The 22359-nt window shown below is 46.3% G+C and overlaps 1 protein-coding gene across 3 annotated transcripts in view; it reads right to left on the reverse strand.

Moving 5' to 3' along the window:
* SUCO (SUN domain containing ossification factor) overlaps window positions 1–7492 on the reverse strand; it is an 88577-nt gene extending 81085 nt beyond the window's left edge. For all 3 annotated transcript variants that reach the window (XM_039485505.1, XM_039485504.1, XM_039485503.1), the window contains exon 1: window positions 7142–7492. In XM_039485505.1, the coding sequence (XP_039341439.1) occupies window positions 7142–7209 (68 nt within the window). In that variant the 5' untranslated portion in view covers window positions 7210–7492. The remainder of the gene's footprint in view (window positions 1–7141) is intronic.
* Between the last annotated feature and the right edge of the window lie 14867 nt (window positions 7493–22359).

The raw sequence follows: 22359 nt of genomic DNA on the forward strand, positions 1-22359 counted from the left end.
CAGGCTCAGGGACTGTCCCAAGCCTGAACATCTACACTGCAGTTTTATAGCCCTGCATCCCAAGCCAGAGCCAGCTGACATAGGCCAGTTTTAGTGCAGTGTAGACATATTCAGAGGGTGTCACTGAGCCTCACAGAGCACATCCCTAACTCAGAACTTTTGAGGGGGGAAGGGAAGAGAACAAATGAGAGAGGAGAGAAAAGATCAATGCGAGTTGGATTCACCAAACACGCAGCAAAATCTCCTTCTGCCACTTTACCCAGGCTCTCTTCCAATCACTGATACATGAGGAATAATTTCATCCAAGGTACATGGGGGGAAAAGAGGGGCTTCCCTCATTCCTACAATTTAGCTTGCAACAGTTGACCCACTAATGAAGAATTCCCACCACTGTGGTAACTAGTTTGGCTAGAGCCTGATTCCATCTGCGGCAAGAGGGCAAGTTTGAGCTGCTGTACAAGACAAAACTAGCAATTAACAACTTCTATGCAGGCATTGCAGTGTATTCTCCTGGGAAAGTGTGACGTGGTGCAGCATCTCTGGTAGCCTCTGTGACTGGCAGCCATAGAAGAAAATTTGCCATGTTTATTATTTAGACTATCAAGATTTGAGATTTTTTTCCCCCCTAATAGTTATTTCAGTATGAAAGCTTGTAATAAACCAGCAAACATACAAATCCATGTAACCTTATATACTTGTGCCAGTAAGACTGAATGTTAGTATAAAAGGCAAGAAAACTAGGGAGGAAAGTATTTTAGTTCAACTTGAATATTAAGGTTCATAATGAGTTTTTATGTAATTAATTTGTTACAGGAAGGGAAGGATGAAGTATCTTGTATTTAGTAAACAGGACTGGGAGTTAGGACATCTGGGTTTTATTCCCAGCTATACCACTGACTCTGAACAAGTTATTTCAGGCTTGTATACATTAGGGATTTTGGCACCAATGTAGCTTCTCTGGTGCAATCCCCCAGCATCGATACATAGACATGCTTCCATTGTGCCCTACTGAATAACTGGTGACAGCCCTGCTTTCAACTGGTGTAGCACAACTACACTGAGGATGTCTGTACCAGCATAGCTACACCAGCAAAATCCCTAATGTGGAAAAGCCTTTAACCTCTCTGTGCTTCATTTTCCCCTCTCCCCACACCTGTGAAATGGGGTAATACCTGCTTCATAAGGATTTGCAGCTAAACTTACATGTGAAGCACTTTCAGATTCTGGGATGGAAGGTGCTATAGAAGTGCAGATTACAACAGTCATTTCATTCATCAACCTGAGGTCCAACAATGCTTCTGAAAATGCTATTAGTAGTGGACAAAAGCTGGATTCAAAACAATTTATACCAGTTTATTTAGGTTTAAATAGCTATCAAAGGTAGCCTGAATTCAAACAAAGCAGTGAGTGCTATACAATTAAGTATCGAAGAACCCCAAAGTGATCTCCAAGCTTCCAGGGCTGCACCATTTAATTGGCTCTGCAGAAAACCAAACCATTAAGCATTAACTTCAGCACAATACACTTTGAATACTTTGAGGTTACCACACAGAGGGACAAAGAACAGTGTTCTGCAAACACACAACATCCTTTACACATTTCCCACATCCCTTAGGACTGCCTGACAAATGCTTCATGTAATGGGAACTCTGACCCATACCAACATATATATTTTTAGAGGAATGTATTCCTAAATCTTAGTTCCTTAATGTTGCCCTTGATTACTGATGGGACATGGAAGCCTGGCATCAAAAGCAGTTCTCTAAAACCATCCAAAAATCCTGTTCTCATCAGTTACCAGGGACAGTATGCCCTTGATCCAGGTTCGTTTTTAGAAAGATGCGTTTTCTATATTTTAGCAGTACTTCGTGCATTTTGCTTCAAAGTTTTATGTCCAGATGACGTTCCAAAACATAACAGTTTAATCCAAAAAACACAAGAAAATTAATGATACTCCTGTTTTAGTTGCTGGCCCACAAATTATGGACCTTTATTACTCCACTGACTTTTAATACAGAAGATAGTTTTTCTTTTAAAGATACAACTATCCCTATAAACAAGTTTGTAGGATGACCACAAATGTAAAATTAGGTGCATAATGAACATCCAAATGGCCAAATTACAAGAAATATGGGAATACCAAAGTTGAGATTTTTCTAGATCTTTTAGGTTTCATGTAAAATTTAATTTGGTTCAAACTCAGGAATTATCTAGCTGACCTAGGAGAACTAAGGAAGTACAATTAAAGAGTGACACTGTTAGAGTCTGAATGGCTGGTAAGCCATATCTATAGAGGCTAAAAGTATTATAACCATGGTAACGGAAATAAAATAATAAGATCTTTCCTACTTTCCTTTGTTTATCTGATAATTTGTTGTAGTCTGTTTCATTGTTACTTTCCCCCGTAGAAACAGTCATGTTGTGTTAGTGTAGGTTTTCTTAGATTTTTTTTTTTTTTAAACAACTAGGAAATGTGATTGTAGAGCCACAAGATTTGGCATGCTCACAGGCATGTGTGCAGACACTTGAAATCTAGTCATTTTATTGAAACCAAAGCTTGTGTCCCTTAAATATCAGAGGATTATTTGGTGGCTAGTAGGAAAATGAGAGTTGGTATTCTTGGATTTCTTACCCACCAAGCATCCATACCACAACTAAAACCAACGTGTAGTTTCAGTAGACAAGCTACAAAGTTAATAGGACTGGAGATTTACTTCTCAGCTCTTCAGGTCTGAGAGGTTTATTGAAAGATTGAGTTGGAGAAAGTTGTGCTGCCGTTCTGTAGAGAGTATTTTAATCTCTATTGTTGCCCAACAAGCACCTTCTACCAACACAAAGTTCACTTTAGAGAAATATTTTAAAAGAATGAGAGTTGTATGCAATCTTATTTCCTTACCACATCTAGACCAGAAGTTCTCAACCTGCAGCCTAATCAGCACAGAGCTGTGGTCCATGTCACATCCACAGGGCCATACAAGTACTACTCGATTCGGCCCACAATAGTAATTAGATTGAGAACCACTGATCTAGACTATTTAAAACGAGACACCAAGAAGAGTGTTGGAGCAAGCTGGGATAGCAAAGAGTCTGCAATTTTACTGCTGAAGTTGACAAAACTACAGTACAGCCTTCAAGACTGATCAGCATATTGCCTGACAGAAGAATTTGTCCATTCTCAAATGCTTTAGAGATAATAAAAGGTAACAACAACAAGATGTCTCAGAGCAAGTTTCCCCCAAACTAAAATCTAGTGGAATTTAACAGTTGCCTTATGATATAAAAACAGCACCTTTCTTTTCAGTAATCTGCAGAATTTGTCACTCATAACCAAGAAGAAGGGATCCTAACTTCTCTTACTCTATCATGAAATAGATAAAAGTTGCTGTGACCTTTTGTATAATAGTTACTAATAAAAGAACCTAGCTCTATTCTTAAAATGCAGGGAACTTAAGAGGACAACCTGTTCCATTAACAACGAATTACAGCTTTGGAACACTTAATTTGTTATCAGCCCCAAACACGACACAGAGAAGATTAATGGACGTATGCAAGAAAGGAAGAATTATTCTACTTTTATTAGGTATCTTAATTGTTTAATGGATAAAAACCCATGTGGAAACAATTAAAACACCCCATTACACTTTTGCTCAATAGGTCAAATCTGCCTATGAAAAGCTAATGGCAACTGAACGTTTAAACAAGGGTTATAACAATCCTCCTCTTCCAACAACCTAAACTATTTGCTAGATTCTTACTGAATTTCCCCCCACAACTTTAAAAAAGGGATGAGCTGAGAGAGTTGTGCTAGAAATGCTTTAAGCTATTAGTACAGTTTGCCTCAATGCTTTCTGGTAGAGTTAGAAATCTTGAACCCCAATCATGCAGTTGACTTCTCAGGCTGACTCCCATGCCCCCGGGGAAATGCAATTCAAGGAGCTACCCATGAGTCCACCCATGCAGGGTTAACTGTGGGATTGGACCCTCAGCTATTAATCATACTATATTGTCCATTTACAGAGACTTAATATGTTTGTTTTCACAAGCAGCAAAATATTTACAATGTTACACAATGAAGCACTCTGTGCACTGTGATCTCTTACAACAATGCCTATTAATTGCCCTGTTAATTCTCTAAATATTTGTAGGTTGCTCAAGTAGAGAACCCCCTTACAGTTTTAGTACAAAAAATGCTATATTGATTTTTTTTCCCCCATTCTAAGATTTTTCAAAAAGTCAAGCTCAGTGGTTTAAGAAGTAATTTGTTTTTAAGAGAGAATCCAGCATAACCAGTTATCCTTCAAAAAAGTAACCAAAGTGAAATAGATTTCAGAGGAAGACAAAAGCAATGATCCACTGGCGATAACTTCCAAGAGCTCATACCAACAGTAACTGTCTACAAGATTGACTGGCAGCAAAAACATATACCAAGAAAAATCTTACTTCAACATAAGTTTGCAACTTCTTAAAGAACTTCTAACGTGCTTCTTGGGTGTTTTGGGGGCACCAATGTGAGGAGACTACAGAGTGACACTTCTCTGGCAGTCATATGTGAAATCTGACAAGCAAGCGACTAAGTAGGTCCAGTGATTATTTATGAAATTGGAAAGGAAATATCCCCTCCCCAAATTCTCTCATTTTCCCTTAACATTCTGTAAAATCTAGGGTGACCAGACAGAAATTGTGAAAAGTCAGGACTGGGGGGTAATAGGTGCCTATATAAGAAAGCCCCCAAAACCGGGACTGTCCCTATAAAATCGGGACATCTAGTCACCCTAGTAAAATCCCACATGGGGTGTGCATTTACCACCTTCCTTCTCCACAGGTTTCTGTGAAGTCTACCCCATTCTCTCTCTACATGTATTACTGCTTCCTATTTACTTCTGTTTGCAGCGTCAAGATTATTTTATCTTCTACATAGCAACAGCACTTAAAAACAGCAAAAGGACAGTCCCTGCCTCAAAAGATTATAATAATTTAGAACAAGATGCCACTGTTGGAATAACAGAAGAGAGGCCAAAGGAAATAGCAAGACCACATTAATAGGCCACATATATACACAGCTTTTAAAAACAACAAATTTTAGAAGTCCCCGTGAGTCAGTTTTCTAGTCATAATTGGTTGGCACCTTATCTTAGGCATTACAGCAGAAGTGGACCTCAATGACCGGGAAAGAAACGGAAGAAGCTTTACAGACTAGTTCAGGGAGTGCATTCTATGCATAAAGAAGCAAGCACAAAGGTGCTTGTGGGAAAAAAAGAGAACCTGGCATAATTGACAGCAAACAGGTCAGAATGTGACACAAAGATTTGAAGACCAGACAGACTATGTTGTGCACAATTTTAAAATTTAAAGACAAGAAGACATTTGATGTGATGAAGGGGGTGACATGATCAGAAAACAAAACAGGATTATTTTAGCTGCAATGTATCTGAAGAGTAAGGGGGCACACAGTGGGAAATGGGTGTCAGGAAAGCCAGAGGGGAAAAGGCTACAGTAGCCTGGATGGAAGATACAGACCTTGATGAGAGTTTTAGTAATATGAATTTAGAAGAAAAGCTGGATTTCAAAAATGTGAGAGAAAGAAACTGGAAGAATTTGAAACGGCCTAAATGTGTAGTCTAGAGAGGCAGCAGAGTTGAAGATGACACTAAGGTATTGAGAGGATGGTGGTGCCATAGGATCACAAAACTCTTTACAAACAGGATATGAAGAAAATATGGTAGCCCTGTCAAAGGACATGGTCACCACAATGATATTCAGCCAAAGTGAAAAGTGAGATAGATAAATGAAAGTTAATACTATAAGTCAGGCCTGGTCTACACTGGGGGGGGGGGTGTCGAACTAAGGTACACAACTTCAGCTACGCGAATAGCATAGCTGAAGTCGGACTACCTTAGTTCGAACTACTTACCCGTCCTCACGGCGTGGGATTGACGTCCGCGGCTTCGCGATGGCGGAGTTCCAGAGTCGACGGGAGCGCGTTCGGAGTTCGATATATCGCGTCTGAGACGCGATATATCGAACTCCGAGAAGTCGATTGCTACCCGCCGATCCGGGCGGGTAGTATGGACGTACCCTCAGTGTTTCTCAACAACCGGCCTGTGGACCGGTGCCGGAACCATCTCTGAGATTTTCCTGACAGTTTAGGAAGGCAGCAAGCTGATCCCCGATATCAAAAAGGTTGAGAAACATTGCTGTAAGTCACTCGCAGAATTCCACAGAGTTTAAAAACCACCACAACAGTCTATTACTTCACAAGGGGTGATGGCTGCTGGTCGCCTCAAGCAAACAATGGGTGGGAGGAGAAGAGATACCTTCCAATGCATACTTCCCAACCAAGGATCTTAAATCACTTTGTAAACCATTAAGCTCAGCCCTAGCTGCAACAGGAACACAATCCCATTCTGTGATTAGACAAAGTCTTCCATCCTAAAAGTCCGCCATAGCACTTTCCAAACTACACTAGCATTGCTTCTCCGGCCACCATGAATGCAGCAGACATGGGAGTTGATTATTGGGACTTGCTTTTTGGTACAGCAATTTACACGCAGTGTCCCCAAGAAGGGAAGTCCATGCACCTGTAACCGGAGGTCATGGGGGCAGCACAGGATCTTTGTGGGAAGAGGTATCCACACCACAGAAAGGAGAGACTAACTGGAAGGAAACCTCCTCTGGAAACCTGGGTGCCTGGGAGCAGGAGAACCCACCACTCACAGTACGGGGGGAGGCCACCTCAACCGCCTGGGAGCAGAGAATCCTACCAAACAGCACAAGGGAAGACACCCGTAATTCCCAGGGCTATAAGACCAGGGAGAGGCAGGGAAAGCCCAGCACACAGCACAGGTGGGGAAGGACAACCCCCCCCCCCCCCCATATACAGGGCTATAGGGCCTCATGCGAGTGGCAAAGACTTCCATACACAGCACAGGTGAGGGGAGGTCACCCCCCACAGCCAGGGCCCCATTGGAGCGGGAAGTCCGCCATACACAACAGATGCAACCCCCATGCTCCATTTGGGAAGGGGCTCGGGATGGGGGAGTGCTCGGAGCGGCCATGGAGTCCGGCGTGAAGAGGGGTCGGCGTGAAGAGGGGTCGGTGTGAGACCACCGCCCCCACCCGCCGGGCTCAGAGACCCACTCACCAGAGAAGGGAGCTGCAGAAGAAGAGGCAGGAACCCAGGGCCAGGAGCCGGCGGGGCGGCTTCCTCATCGTCTCCCCCTTCTGCCTCCCCCGGCAAGGAGGCGGCGGCGCATCCTCCCGCCTGCTGCCGAGGGGGATGAGAGCGGCGGGGCCGGCCGGGCAGGGGGACGGAGCGCTGGGGACGGAGCCTCGCGGGGGGTTCAGCCACTCCCGCCCGCCTCGCGCCGCCGCCGCCCCGAGACTGCGCCCAGCCGCTGCCCCCGTCTCGAGGCGATCTCCAGCGCGGTGCGAGCGGACCCAGCGGAGCCGTTACCCTCCCCCCAAATCCCCCCCTTCACACGCTGAGCTGGAAGAAGACGCGTCACGTCACCCCCTCACACACATAAACCACGCCTCCACCCATCGCCGGAACACAATTGGCCCTGCGCCTTCGATGACTTCCTCCCTCCCCTCACCGTGATTGGCTCAGAGGCGCCACTTCAATACAATCCCCAGCCCGCAGTCAGAACGCCCATTGTGATTGGACTACAAAACGGACGGGCCTCTTCAAGAGCCCCTCGCCGCTGGGAGTTGTAGTCTTCTGTCGGCATCGTTTCTCTCAGAGAGCGGCGGGCCGGGGGTGCCCTCCGCAAAGCCAGGACTGCTTTAAGCGTCTTTAGAAGAATTAATAATAGAAGTGACAACAAAAATATACAGATACGCGAAATAAGTTACAAAATAATTATAAAAAATTCCAGGCGATTGGTAGCAGTATTGACCTAGTTATAGTCAGGCTTTCTGTAGGGGCTGCCCCAAGAAAGCTGAGCCCTGATTGGTGGGAGCTGAGGTCTCCGAAGGTGAAAGTTCCTGAGCCTGGGCAAAATAAATGGGTGGCTTTGCGGAGGATGGGCGCGGGGGGAAGCGAGCGGTTTTGTTGTCCAAGAATACGTTGGGTGAACGAGTCCGCGGGACACCGTAGCTGTCGGCTGGATCCCATTTAGAACTACAAATCCCAGCATGCATCTCTACTGCCCTCAGGCTGGCAGCCATTGGCCAAGGCTCTCGGTGGAGGCTGGGAGTTGTAGTTTTCCAGGGCCCTGATGCTGTTCTAGTTATTGGTCTGAGGTATGTTTTACCCACTCCAGCCCATGCTCTGTTTAACCCAATTTTACAGATGGGGAAACTGAGGCACAGAGTGGGGAAGCAAGTCACCCAACAGACCAATGGCAGAGCTGGGACTAGAACTAGGGTTGCTAACATTCTAATTGCACAAAACTGAACAATCTTGTCCCACCCCTTCTCGGAGGCTTTGCCCCTTGTTTGCTCCATCCCCCCTTGCTCGCTTTCCCCCATCCCTCACTCACATTAACCAGGCAGGGGGTTGGGGTACGGGAGGGGGGTGAGGGCTTCAGTTGGGAGAGGGGACTCTGGGCTGAGGCCAGGGATGAGGTATTTGGGGTGCAGGAGGGGGCTCCGGTATTTGGGGTGCAGGAGGGGGCTCAGGGATGGGGATGGGGGTTTTGGCATGGGAGATGTGTGGGGTGCGGGTTCCAGGAGGGAGTTTGGATGTGGGAGGGGACTCCGGGCTGGGGCAGAGGGTTGGGATATGGGGTCCCAGCAGCACTTACTGCAGCTGCTAGGAAGTGGCTGCCAGGTCCCTGTGGCCCTTAGATGCATGGGTAGCCAGGGAGGCTCCGAACGCTGCTCTCGTGCCTGCAAGTGCCGCCCCCAGCTCCCATTGGTTGCAGTTCCTGGTCAATGAGAGCTACAGAGCCAGCACTCGGGGTGGGGGCAGCGCGTGGAGCCTCGCTGGCTGCCCATGCACCTAGGGTCGCAGGGACCTGGAGACCACTTCTGGGAGCCGCACTGAGCCAGGGCAAGTATGGAGCCTGCCTTAGCCCCAGGCCCGCACTGCGCCACCAAGCAGACTTTTAACAGCCCAGTCAGCAGTGCCGACCAGAGCCACCGGGGTACCTTTTCAACTGGGTGTTCCGATCGAAAACCAGACACCTGGCAACCCTAACTAGAACCCGAGTTTCCTGTATCCCAGGCACCGCTTGGGGAATGCTGCCTAGTAAAACACCCTCAAGCTGCAGGGGTTGGGGGCTTCCAAATGCTGCCACAAACGAGGCAGACAACAGACTCCTTCACTGCACAACCCTGCTTCATCTGCAGTACACTATCCAGCCTGTCCACTGAATGGGGGAGGGGCCTGTGGAAAAACAGAATGTGATCATAGAATCATAGAATCTCAGGGTTGGAAGGGACCTCAGGAGGTCATCTAGTCCAACCCCCTGCTCAAAGCAGGACCAAACCCAACTAAATCATCCCAGCCAGGGCTTTGTCAAGCCTGACCTTAAAAACCTCTAAGGAAGGAGATTTCACCACCTCCCTAGGTAACCTATTCCAGTTCTTCATCACCCTACTAGTGAAAAAGTTTTTCCTAATGTCCAACCTAAACCTCCCCCTCTGCAACTTGAGACCATTACTCCTTGTTCTGTCATCTTCTACCACTGAGAACAGTCTAGATCCATCCTCTTTGGAACCCCCTTTCAGGTAGTTGAAAGCAGCTATCAAATCCCCCCTCATTCTTCTCTTCTGCAGGCTAAACAATCCCAGTTCCTCAGCCTCTCCTCATAAGTCATGTGCTCCAGCCCCCTAATCATTTTTGTTGCCCTCCGCTGGACTCTCTCCAATTTATCCACATCCTTCTTGTAGTGTGGGGCCCAAAACTGGACACAGTACTCCAAATGAGGCCTCACCAGTGCTGAATAGAGGGGAATGATCACATCCCTCGATCTGCTGGAAATGCCCCTACTTATACAACCCAAAATGCCATTAGCCTTCTTAGCAACAAGGGCACACTGTTGACTCATATTCAGCTTTTCGTCCACCGTAACCCCTAGGTCCTTTTCTGCAGAACTGCTGCCCAGGCATTCGGTCCCTAGTCTGTAGCAGTGCATGGGATTCTTCCGTCCTAAGTGCAGGACTCTGCACTTGTCCTTGTTGAACCTCATCATATTTCTTTTGGCCCAATCCTCTAATTTGTCTAGGTCCCTCTGTATCCTATCCCTACCCTCCTGCATATCAATCACTCCTCCCAGTTTAGTGTCATCTGCAAACTTGCTAAGGGTGCAGTCCACACCATCCTCCAGATCGTTAATGAAGATATTGAACAAAACCGGCCCCAGCACCGACCCATGGGCACTCCACTTGATACCGGCTGCCAACTAGACATGGAACCATTGATCACTACCTGTTGAGCCCGACCATCTAGCCAGTTTTCTATCCACCTTACCGTCCATTCATCCAGCCCATACTTCTTTAACTTGCTGGCAAGAATACTGTGGGAGACTGTATCAAAAGCTTTGCTAAAGTCCAGAAATAGCACATCCACTGCTTTCCCCTCATCCACAGAACCGGTTATCTCATCATAGATGGCAATTAGGTTAGTCAGGCATGACTTGCCCTTGGTGAATCCATGCTGACTGTTCCTGATCACTTTCCCCTCCTTTAAGTGGTTCAGAATTGATTCCTTGAGGACCTGTTCCATGATTTTTCCAGGGACTGAGGTGAGACTGACTGGCCTGTAGTTCCCTGGATCTTCCTTCTTCCCTTTTTTAAAGATGGGCACTACATTAGCTTTTTTCCAGTCATCCGGGACCTCCCCCGATCGCCATGATTTTTCAAAGATAATGGCCAATGGCTCTGCAATCTCATCAGCCAACTCCTTTAGCACCCTCGGATGCAGCGCATCCGGCCCCATGGACTTGTGCTCGTCCAGCTTTTCTAAATAGTCCCAAACTACTTCTTTCTCCACAGAGAGCTGGTCACCTGCTCCCTATACCGTGCTGCAGAGTATAATGAAAGGCTGTATTATAATTTGTACACACCAGGGGAACAAATTAAGGAGCACAGGAACATCTGAAATGACTGAACTGTTCTGGTTAAAATGTTCCCTCAAAAAAAAGCATTGAAAAGTTCAGCCCAAACTATTAAAGTTTGGCAAAGTTAGAAGTACCCAAAAATGGAGTCTTGTAATGGAAAATGTCAGGCAACCAGGTTCACCTATAATGAGCACTGGTGACAAGTTCACAGTAATTAAAGGAAGCACTGAAGAGTGCAGTTATAGTGAGGTATAATGTTTCTTTGGGTCCTCCTGTTTAGTAACAACTTTGTCCCAGATCCCCAGCTGGCGTACATCAGGGTGAATCCACTGGTGTCTCGGATGCTTTGCTGATTTACCCCAGCTGAGGATCTGGGCCAGCATCTCCAGGAGGAGGCAGGTGTTGCATCTGATACTTACATGTTTCTCCATAACCTTCTTCATTTGTGCCATTTGACAAGGGGTGAATTTTACCCTGACCTGGGAAGGAATTTTACTACATTGAAGTTAAAGGAGAATGCATGGCTATAGGGCCACAGCCAAGATTTACAGGCCCTCAGACAAGATGTCAAAACAGATTCCCTCTGCAGCCTGGCCACTCTAGTGACTGCCCCAGCATAATCCATAGCTGTATCCGCTCCTGACAGCGGACTCAATCCCGTCCCTTTGTTTCTATCTCCTCCACACGGGTGTTTTTAAAGCCCAGCCTCTGTCCCAGACCCCAATCCCATAGACACAGGGACCCAGACTCAGGCAAGGCAAGCTATGCAAGTGCTGCTGTGGTGACAGAGAAACAAAGCACCCAGCTGTCTGTCAGGGAAAGGTGCAGTGTGCCCAGAATGGGGCAGTATCAGTGGGGGACAGCTTGCCTTTGCAGCCTTTTTACTTCTTCAATAAGATCCTAGGCCGACTGCATGCAGGGCTGGCTCCCTGGTAGAAGTTAGAGCAGTCTAAGGATTGGGCTGATATTTGACCGGAGATCACCAGGTCATATAGAAGCTTTGACCATGCCCCCTTTTCCCATGGGCCCTGCTGGGAGGGATTGGCAAATCCTCACCACTGGAGGATCTCCCTACACTGGGGTGATCTTCCTGCAGGTGAATATGCTGGCTTTAAGACCCCTCCGTGCTGGCATATCATGATGTGGATCAGGAGCAATGCAGCTGAGGATCAGGCCCAAGTGTCTCAAATCTAATCTTGCAGCAATTAGCAGACCTTATCAGTAGTGCTCCTAGTGATCCCTGGCGGGACACGAGATCTCAGTGGCATCGCAAGTAGCCAGGGACTACCCCTCCTCCTGCAATGAGCCACTCCTCTTTTACTATCAACAGGGATATTTCTTCCCATCACCATTATACGACTTATGCTTCCCATTAACTTCAGACATCCTCATATGGATAACTGTTAATAGCAAGGAAAAGATCTCCAACAGAGTACTGATTCCAACATCTTAGGCATTGATCTATAGCAGGATTATCTGGTCAAAATCCTCTATTGATCTTTTTAAGCATTATACTCCTTACAAAATCCCTTTCATATAGACTTTAATATTGAAGTAATTAACTCAGATGTCTAAAAAAATTAACACCTTCAACGTTTTTAGTATGTGCTGTTGTCAGACGCTCAGCAGGTGGTTCTATGAATGGATTTCCCATTTCACTGTCTGAAACACGGAGAGCTTTGACATAAATTAACACAGACACACAGGGCCATATTAATTCCTGGTCTCTCTTTCTTGAAGCCTGTGGTGTTTCACCAGGGAGGAATGTGATCCACAGGATATAAAACAAAATGTGCCACTCCACAGCAAGTTTCAGCTTGGATTTGAATTTCAGGATTAGTTACTGGTTGATTAGGTTGGGTGGGGAGAAATTCTTCTTTATAAATTGGAAAAACTCACTGGATTCGGCATTAACCTTCATTACAGAAAAACAAATTAATCTACCAAAAATACAGATTATATTTTCCCTCAAAGTGACCACTGTGCAGCTCTGTGTTCCTTCTCTGTTGCTAGATGCCTATGAAAAAGACAGACGCAATATGTGGGTATGTAGTAGGACTGGTTGAACATTTTCCATCTAAACTGCTGTGGATGGCAAATCACATTTTTGACTCCGCAACATTTTTTGCAAGAAGTATCTGAAATTTTTGATTTGCCATTGAAAGATGGAATTCCTGAAAAATGTTAAATGTTGACCAAAACTTTTCAGTATTTTAATTTCTGCCAAAAACATTGAAATTTTCCACATGAAAAATACCACTTCTGACCATCTCTAATTGCTCTATTACATATGGACTCTTGCATCAATTATTGTACTTTTAGGTTGAATCGAAGGTTGCAGATACATAGCTGTGTTTTGAGTGCATACTCTACAAGAATGTCAGAGGTAAAAAGGAGAACAGATAGCAAATCTTAGAAACTCAAGAAATACAGAGGTGGTTTTATACTTCAGAACCAAGGCACCTCTAGAGATGCTAGCCTAATCTCTTTCCTTCCCCTGTAGTAGGGTGACCAGATGTCCCGATAAAATCGGGACTGTCCCGATATTTAACCCTTTGTCCCGATCGATGTATGATTGGAACGCCATTTGTCCTGATATGCAGGTAAGGAGGCGAGCGGGAGGGAGGTGCCGACTCCATGGGTCCTCTGCCCTGGGTGCCACAGGGAAAAACTAGTGGGTGCTCCGCACCCACCCGCAGCCAAGCTCCCCTCTTCTCACCTTCCTCTCCCCTCTCCAGCATACTGCGTCCCTGCTCCTCCCCCTCCCTCCCAGCGCTTCCCGATGCCTAAGAGCTGTTTGGCGGTGCTTTGGACTTTCCGGGAGGGAGGGGAAGGAGCTGGGACATAGCGCGCTCAGGCGGAGAAGAGGCAGGGCAGGGGCAGGGACTTGGTGGAAGGGGGTAGAATGGGGGCGGGGCAAGGGTCATGCAGGGGCAGGAAGAGGTGGGGGGGTGGGCAAGCACCCTGGTGAGCGGTGGGCAGGGGGTGTGAAAAGGTGAGCAGCAAGCCAGGGGCAGGCAGGGGTGAGGAGGCGAGCGGTGAGTGGGGATCTGAGGAGAGACGCAGCAAGCCAGCGGCAGGCTGGGGGATGAGGAAGGGCGGGGGGAGCAGGACCTGGGAGGAGTGGGGGTGGACTGTGGGCAGGGCTGATGGCACCCAATGTGTCCTGCTATTTCACTGTTGTGATCTGGTCACCCTACCCTATAGTGTGTCGGAAATGTGCAGTACAGATCCTCAGCTTTTGTGATTAAACATAATGCTACTAGTTGAGGACCTGGCCTGCTGACTTTATCAATGGTTTCATACATATGTCTATGTTACCGAGTCTGACGATTTCTTGCCACACTAATTTCTATTCTTCTTTCATAAGTGCTTTAATAATGTGCACTGGGAAGAGGAGTTGATACAGGGGCATGCCCTAACTCTGGGTCTAATGACACTTGGATAATTGGAGGTCACATTCATAGGACCAGATCCTGTAAAGTACAGAGGATCTTCTGTGAGGAGCAGAGTGCCTTTCTGTGAGAAGGAGAGTGAGGAATGATTGCCTTCAGTGTGCTTTTCTAAGGTCATGTCTAGATGAACAGATCACTTCTATAGCAAAGGTAAGGTAGCTGCAATTTGCTCAATTCTTTTTTTTGCAAATTAGGCAAATCCCCCAGGCTCCTGGCAAGATGGCCCCTCAGTTAGGCAGTTTGGGCACCCCTGATTTGGACTACACCAGATATAAATGGTTACTATACACATATTTCATAAACTCTGCTAATGGGACCTACCCTTATAAAGGGTAGCACTGGTCTTCATGTCAGGACAATTAGTCTGCAATCCATTAGAATGTGTAATCATTGTCAGGGCAAAGAATGTATAGACCCAGTATAAACAGAAGTCAGGCAAAAGCTCATGTAATACAGACATGGTTTGTTAACATTCTGTAGGCAGGACTCTGCACTGCATTTCTATGGTACCTTTACTACGAGGAGCTCAAAGCTCATTACAAACAACAAGGGCCCATCTATAGTGCAGCTATCATAGTGATTTTGTAACTAGTTACAGGGACAGTCATCTTAGCCAGTTACAAGAAACATGGGTTAGTTTGGCCCAGGCCCTCAAAAGTATTTAGGCACCTTGCTCCCATTGATTTCAAAGAGCTAAATACCTTTGAGGACCTTAGCCTGTATGTCCACACAATGGCTTGTCTGCAATTACAGCTGTGTTTGCATGTTTGAACCCACAGTACTGCCTAAACCATCTGTGTATGAGTGCATTGTGGGAAGACACTGGACACCTACCCCATAATGTGTCAGTAGGATGACAGAGTGCCTGGATGACATGCACAGAGAGTGGCATTAGTGGGACTTTGGGGATGTCCTATCACACAGGGAACTGGAAGGAAGAACAGTTGGCCAAACTGGTTCCACAAACATGGTGAGCTCCTGCCCACACAACAAAACCGGTCTGCTTCACCCATTCCAGGAGACAGCTGAGTGCCAGCCGAGGCCTCCAGGGTCTTGGCTATGCAGAGAAATGTAGAGAAGTCCCCCTACCATTGCATCAGCACTGATGCAGTTCAACCAGCCCTAGCATAGACCAGCCGCTGGTATTTGGATCACCATGTTCAGCTTACCCTGCTTAACGTAACTCATGAGAGACTGTGTTGCCTAGAGGATATAGCTGGATGCCTAGGTTCCATTGCTGACTTGTCATGTGGTCCTGAGGTCATCCCATTGCCTCCTAGGTCCCACTACTGACTTGCCACATGGCCTTTGTCAAGTCTTCTCTACACTAGACTTTTTTCTTAAATTTGCCCACCATTGCTACCACTGGTGCAGCTCTTTAGGCGAGTGCAACAGCAGAGGACCCACCAGTCTCTGCTGGTGTTTAATCCCTATCTCATCTAGGCCTGCTCTGAGTAGAGTTTGACCACACTGTGGTGACAGTCTGTTTATACTAGTGCTCTCGCTGTTGCTACCACCAGGGTAGCCACAGTAGGACTAAGGCAGTGGTGGGAGAGTCCCCTACATTTCCTCACTCTACGTACAGCTTAGCAAGGGTGAGAAAACAATTTGCTGCCACAGCTGAGTTTTAACTGTGTAGCTACTGCTCAGTAGTTAAAAGCTGTAACACAGGCAGGACTTGACTGAAGTCCTGCCACCTCTGTGAGGTAGAGAAGTATTCTTATCCCTGCTTTATAGATGGAAAAGCTGAGACACCCCTGGTTAAGTGACTTGGCCCAGATCATGCAGCATGTCAGTAATAGAACCCAGGAGTCCGGACTCCCAGTCTCCTACTAGCATCTTCTGGGCAATGGTGACTCATAGGTTACACTGTTGTTCCTAATTCATGCACCTAGGGGAAGTATGCCAGTGAGCATCTTCCCCCATAGTCTACAATATTCATCTCTTTCTTACAGGAAATAACTCTGTGATATCAGTCACCTGGCAGCTCCCTGTTTGAGTTAGAGCTCTCTCTGAGCACGTGAAATTCCAGCCAAAGCAGTGCCAGTTAATGCACCCATGCACCAAAATGCCAACTCCTTTCCACCAGCAATGCCAGCTCCGCCCAAGCTGACAATGCAATCCTGAAAACCCCGAGAACCTCGTCAAATAGAGAACACTTCCCCGAGAGGTAGTTTCTGTTCAGTGGTTTGTGCTTCTGACAGCTTGACTCACTGGTTCCAACAGCTTTATCCTCCCAGTAATACACTAGGTGTGACCATAGGCACCGACTCCATGGGTGCTCTGGAGCTGGAGCACCCATGGAAAAAAAATACTGGTAGTAGGTGCTCAACACCCAAATGCTACCTGCCAATCAGCTGTTCTGTGGCCGGCAGGAGGCTCTGGGGGGAGAGGAGGAGTGGGGGCAGGACCTCAGGGAAGTGGCAGAGTGGGACCTTGGGGCAGAGCAGGGGTGGAATGCTCACCTGGAAAGAAGAAAGTCGGTGCCTCTTGGACATAAAACATAAGGGGGACCAGATGGCTCAGGAGCACTAGCGAGGTTGTGGAATCTCCATCCTTAGGAGGTTTTTAAGGCTAGAAAATTACCTGTCAGGGATGGTCTAGAATCTCTAGATAATACTTAGTCCTGCCTCAGTGCAGGGGACTGGACTAGATGACCCATAGTTCTACATTTGTATGACATTATGAAATACAGAGACTGTCACCTCTGGGCTGTCTGTTTGACTCCAGACTGAAGGTTGTTTCTATCTGATGCCTGTTTAGTAGCTTCTGTGAGAGGTGTTGATGGCCTCAGCCCAAAGAGTGGCCAAGTATCCACGTCACAAAACCAGCAAAAGCACTGGTTGGCAGTGTCCACAAAGGCCAAGAACTGAGTGGGAATTGTGGCCTAACTGCCCTCTTCCCTACAGATGGTGCCTTCAGGGCAGGGTTGGAGCATGTTGATGGGGAAGATTCTGAGTCAGACTTGTTCTGCCACTGCCCATACAATATCTGCCCTGTTAGAACAGACACCATCTACCCTGGAGCCATAGCCAGGAGGCATCAGCCTGATACTTTACACCTTCCTTAAATGAATTGATGATGTGAATACAGAGACTTGTGTCCTGCTAACTCCATTGCTAGGAATGCATAGTCTCCCGTGCTCTCTACTGTCCTATCAATAAATAGGAGACCTTTGCGTATAAGCACTCAGTTGAGTTCCCCTTGTTAATCCCTCACTGAAGGGAGTGTAACCCTTCTGTCAAGTGGAGCCAGCAGCAACCAGGATGGGTTCAATTTCTAGGGGTTCCTCTTCAGCAATTCAACACAGAACCGGCTCGAGCCCCAACTGACTAACCTGGGAAAATTACACATGACCTGTGGGCACCTCTAAGAGGCAATACTTCCCAACTCACAAGCACAGAGTCTGAGTGTAGCAAAGAAACTTTTAATGAAAAGAGGGAAATCACTCGACAGTAATTAGGGAAAATGCCACAAGCAGGATTCATAATCATAAAGCTGTGAGCAGGACACCTGCCCCAGAGTGCATGGGGCAGAGTCTTCTGCCTCATGTTCTTGAGTTCTACAACCAAAAGTTCCTTTACTGTACTCCCCTCTGCTCCCTCACCATACCTCCCTCACTGTGGTTGTCCTTCGTCAGTGAGGACCCAGGGTTAAAAGGTGCAGCTGTGTGAGTTCACCTCCCACCTGGGGAAGGAAGAGACACCTTAACTGTTCTGCCATCTGAGCACTTGCTTTGGCTGGCCTCCCAGCCAGCTACTCATTCCTCTCCGTTATCCACCTTGCCAGCCACTGTTCCGTTCCGCTCCACTCTGCTGGCTGCCCCACCAGCCACCGTTCCATTCTGCCTACCACCATTCCATTCTGCTGGCCACCTTTCCAGCTGCCACTCTTGCCGGCCACCCTCATCAGCCGCCTGCTTGCTGCTCCTGCCAGCCACCTGCTCACCAGTCACCTTTTGCTGTCACCTGCCTCTCTGCTTGGACCTCTGCAGGTCAGTCTCTCAACAGTCTACCCAGATCTTAGTGATTGTCAGCTCTTAGTGGGGGAACTTGAAGAGGCTGGGCAGAAATGCTGTCCCACTACAAATGATTTCAGCTCTAATGAGCACTTAACATAACAAAAGACTCCTAATGGAGCCTATTTAGCTTTATCTTTGAGCAGTGGGGAGGAACAGGTTAAACCAGACCAGGGACCCTTATGCAGAGTCCACACCACCTGGCTGGGACATCTCTCCCCACCCCTCTTACATTCACAGGGGTCTGGCATTTGAGCCCCTGGCTTAGTAAGTTCCTTTCAGCTGAGGATAACCCCTTCAATCAGGACAGATTAAGCACAGTTCTGCTCCCCTTTACTCATACAATAAAGACAACAACATTGATAACAACATTTCACTACCCCTGCATTCAGTACTAAAGTGATTTGTAACCCAACACTAGCCAAAGTTGATCTCTTTGAGCAACACAGTTCCATGTGTTGCTGGATTCTAAGCAGAGTAGGTGTGTTTAGGTAAATACAGTTTGCTCCTGAAGTCTCTCCTTCTTCCCAGTTAGCTGTCATTCAGACCCTGCTTCCAGAAGAATAGCCCCTGTATGCCAGTTAGGTGGGTTTCAGTGGCTTCATTGTATCTGTGCAAACACAGCTGTTTTAATTCAATAATGGTCACACTTTATATTACAGTTCCATGTATAAAGAGTTAATAAATTGTTGTTGGAAGTATGCTACAGGCATGAGCAGTATGGATGGATGGTTAGGAGTACATCAGGATAAGGGGTTATAGCTGGTTATACATCCTGGTAAGCAACCTATTGGACTTCATAACAATCAATTAGCCATTTACTCAAATATCTATCAATCATTTGTTAATCCTTTGCAAAGTATAAGTAGAGCCTTAATATGAAGTGTGATTGAAATAATCTATCCAAAACCAGCTCAGAGCAAGGGGAAAGGTTTCCTCCCAAATCAAGGTTAAGTGGTAGTTCAGAGATATGGTGCTAACAGGCAGAGTGGAACTGGCTTGTTTTATAATCCCACTCTACAGATGGGAATTTCCTTCAATGAGGCAGGAGGAAGGTTTGGAAGCCAGGTTTGCTCTGATTGGGTGATTGCTCTGGAGTACCACTGATTCCATGTGTTGCAAGAAGAAAAGTATGGGCCTAGTACATCTAGGGATAAACAACTCTGTATACAACTCACCCAGAAAGGGTTATCATTCAAGATAGACATGTCTGTGAATTTTAAATCCTTACAAGAACAATGTGCATTTTCTTTTTGAAAAGATGTTTGGAGTTTAGGGCTGGTGAAAGGTCCCACGCAGATGGCCATGGAGAACAGACGCCTTTTTATCCCCAGACCTGGTTAAGCTCTAGAGCTCATTGGAGGTAGAAAAAGACACTTCCTCCAACTGTACGTTGATCTCCGTAGCCCAGTCATTCCTTGGCCTCTCTGCCGAACCTGTCAGCAACGTCTGCAGTTAGCATCCCTTGTGATGGTAGCTTTAATGATGTTGATTAGGAGCTGAACTAAGAATATCCGAAATTCATTTTGCACGGACCATCAAATAGCCATGACATTGTAACTTATTTAAGCCACTACCAGCTCCAGCCAAATGTAACCCAACAATCTAGAAGTGTGACATCCCACCAGAAAGACTACGTGCCCCATGACCAATCCCTCAGCTCAGGCCCTGCTTCAGCAAGGTACATTCCAAACTAGTCCTATTGGGAATACTCACATGCGTAAAGCAAGGAATGTGTTTAAAGACCCTTGGTGAATCAAGGCTTGTACATGTCTGATGACACTATGTGGATTATATCCGAGTGACTCAATCCTTGCTAAATCTGTTATACTTGTTTTTTGAGTTCTGATAAGATAATGATTAGCTATCATAGTAAAAATGATAGATCATCAGTCCAATTTTTAAGTTTATGGAGCAGCCAAAAGCCTAACTTGATCCAATAGCTAGCAGTTGAAGCTAGACAAATTCAGACTGGAAATGAGGTGTACATTTTTAACAGCAAGGATAATTAATCATGGCAACAATTTACGAAGGGTCAGTGATGATGGGGAATCCACCACGACAATTTTTAAATAAAGATTGGCTGTTTTTCTAACAGATCTGCTCTAGGAATTATTTTGGGGCAGTTCTCTGGCCTGGTTTGTATAGGAGGTCACTCACAATGGTTCCTTCTGGCCTCAGAATCTATGAAATTACAAAGTTCCAATCTTTTTACTTTTGATTCACTTGCTCTCTCTCTGTACAACATGAACTCTGTCTTAAGTACAGTTTTTGCCTAACAACTATAGAAAGATTTCACATCAGTGATTAACTTCCAACAAGGATATTGACTCAGTTATCACTTGCAACAGATCCTGTTTGTAATAGATCCTTGCCAAATCTGCACCTGCATGCCGTATAAGTACGTATATTAGTAATGCATGTGTATGGTCCTGAAATCATCTCTTTGCATGATGAGGTAGTTACATGAGAGAGAAGAGCTGTATCTGGAGTTTACCTAAAGTCTGTAATGAGTCAGGTGCTGCTGTTGGAATGACCAGGTTCTGGATGTGAAACAAAGGTCAGTGTGACCAGTTGATTAATCTGCAAACAACATGGGGCAGGTCACCAACTTCTGTCATGCTTGAATTTTCACTGTGTTTTATTTAAATGCCTGATTGCACTGAGTTACAGAAAGTGAATATAGCTATAAATCGGCTTTGACAGTTTCCCAACCCTCCCATGCCAGGAGCATATATTCATTTTCCCCACACAGGATCCCAGTCCCACCCATTTCATGCTTTCTAAAATTACAGCTAGATTTTTTCAGCTTGTTCTTTTAACAACCATTATGCTGGTCTAACTGCTGTGATATTTTCTTTAGAGCCACAGCTGATTGATGCATCAGAAATTGAAATTAAAATTGTCCCTGACACTAAGGCCCCTGTGGCCTAATGATTAGCCAATGTTTGGCACCCTGCAGGCTTGTTTCTGTTTGGATTAGGAATCAGAGATCTAAATCAGGTGTATTCTTTGTGTAACCCCATTTATATACAGAGAATTTATACAATGTCAAAAAGCAGGCAGTTCCATTACTCAGACACACCTCCATGTCTGCCACTCCAGTGAGCTCTGTGCCCAAGAACCCCTGTCTCTGCTTTTCTCCATGTCATGCACTCAATTCTTTCTCCTGGCTTTCTGCCTGTAATACACACAGCCTACAACCAACAGCCTAGCCCATGTGTTTGCAACCAGAGAAACACCTCAGTCCACTCAGCTTAGTTCTGACCTACTATACACTTTGTTGCTCCCAGCACCTCCCAGATGTTTTTCCTACTTAAAGGGGCTTGCTTGATTATGCCTTCGGTTGAGCCTGAAGGAGTGCTTGGCACCCATTAGCTTTTGTAGGCTCTGTGACTGTCTTTGGATCCAAGCCAGCCATTAGCACCTTTCTGAATAACACAACTTTCAATTGTCACCAAACCAGGCATGATATGATCTGGTCACTAGTACCCCAAGGCCCAGATCCACAACGGCCCATAGGCGTTGTGATGCGGAGTGTCACAGTGCCTACATTTTAGGTGCCTAGAAAATCACAAGAACACCCTGATGACCTCCAAAGCCTCAGTTAGGCACTGAGGCTCCTTGTAGGAGAGGGGAGAGAGAGGCGCCTTAGAACGTGATTCACAAAGCCAGCATGCTAGGTGAGGAGCTGCCTCAACTAGCCAATGGGAGATGCTGATGACAGGGGGGTGTCCTAAAACCTGCCCCCACTCATGGAGATGGGAGCCCAGGTCCAGGCTGTAGGAAAGCACCTAGCTCTGCTAGTGGCCCACAAACGGGAACCCCTTTCCTGGAGTGAGTTGGCGTAGGCGCCCGAGCCTGTTTTTGTGAAAGGGAG

The sequence above is a fragment of the Mauremys reevesii genome, linkage group 8 (assembly GCF_016161935.1).
Source record: "Mauremys reevesii isolate NIE-2019 linkage group 8, ASM1616193v1, whole genome shotgun sequence".
In the NCBI taxonomy this organism is placed as follows: Eukaryota; Metazoa; Chordata; order Testudines; family Geoemydidae; genus Mauremys; species Mauremys reevesii.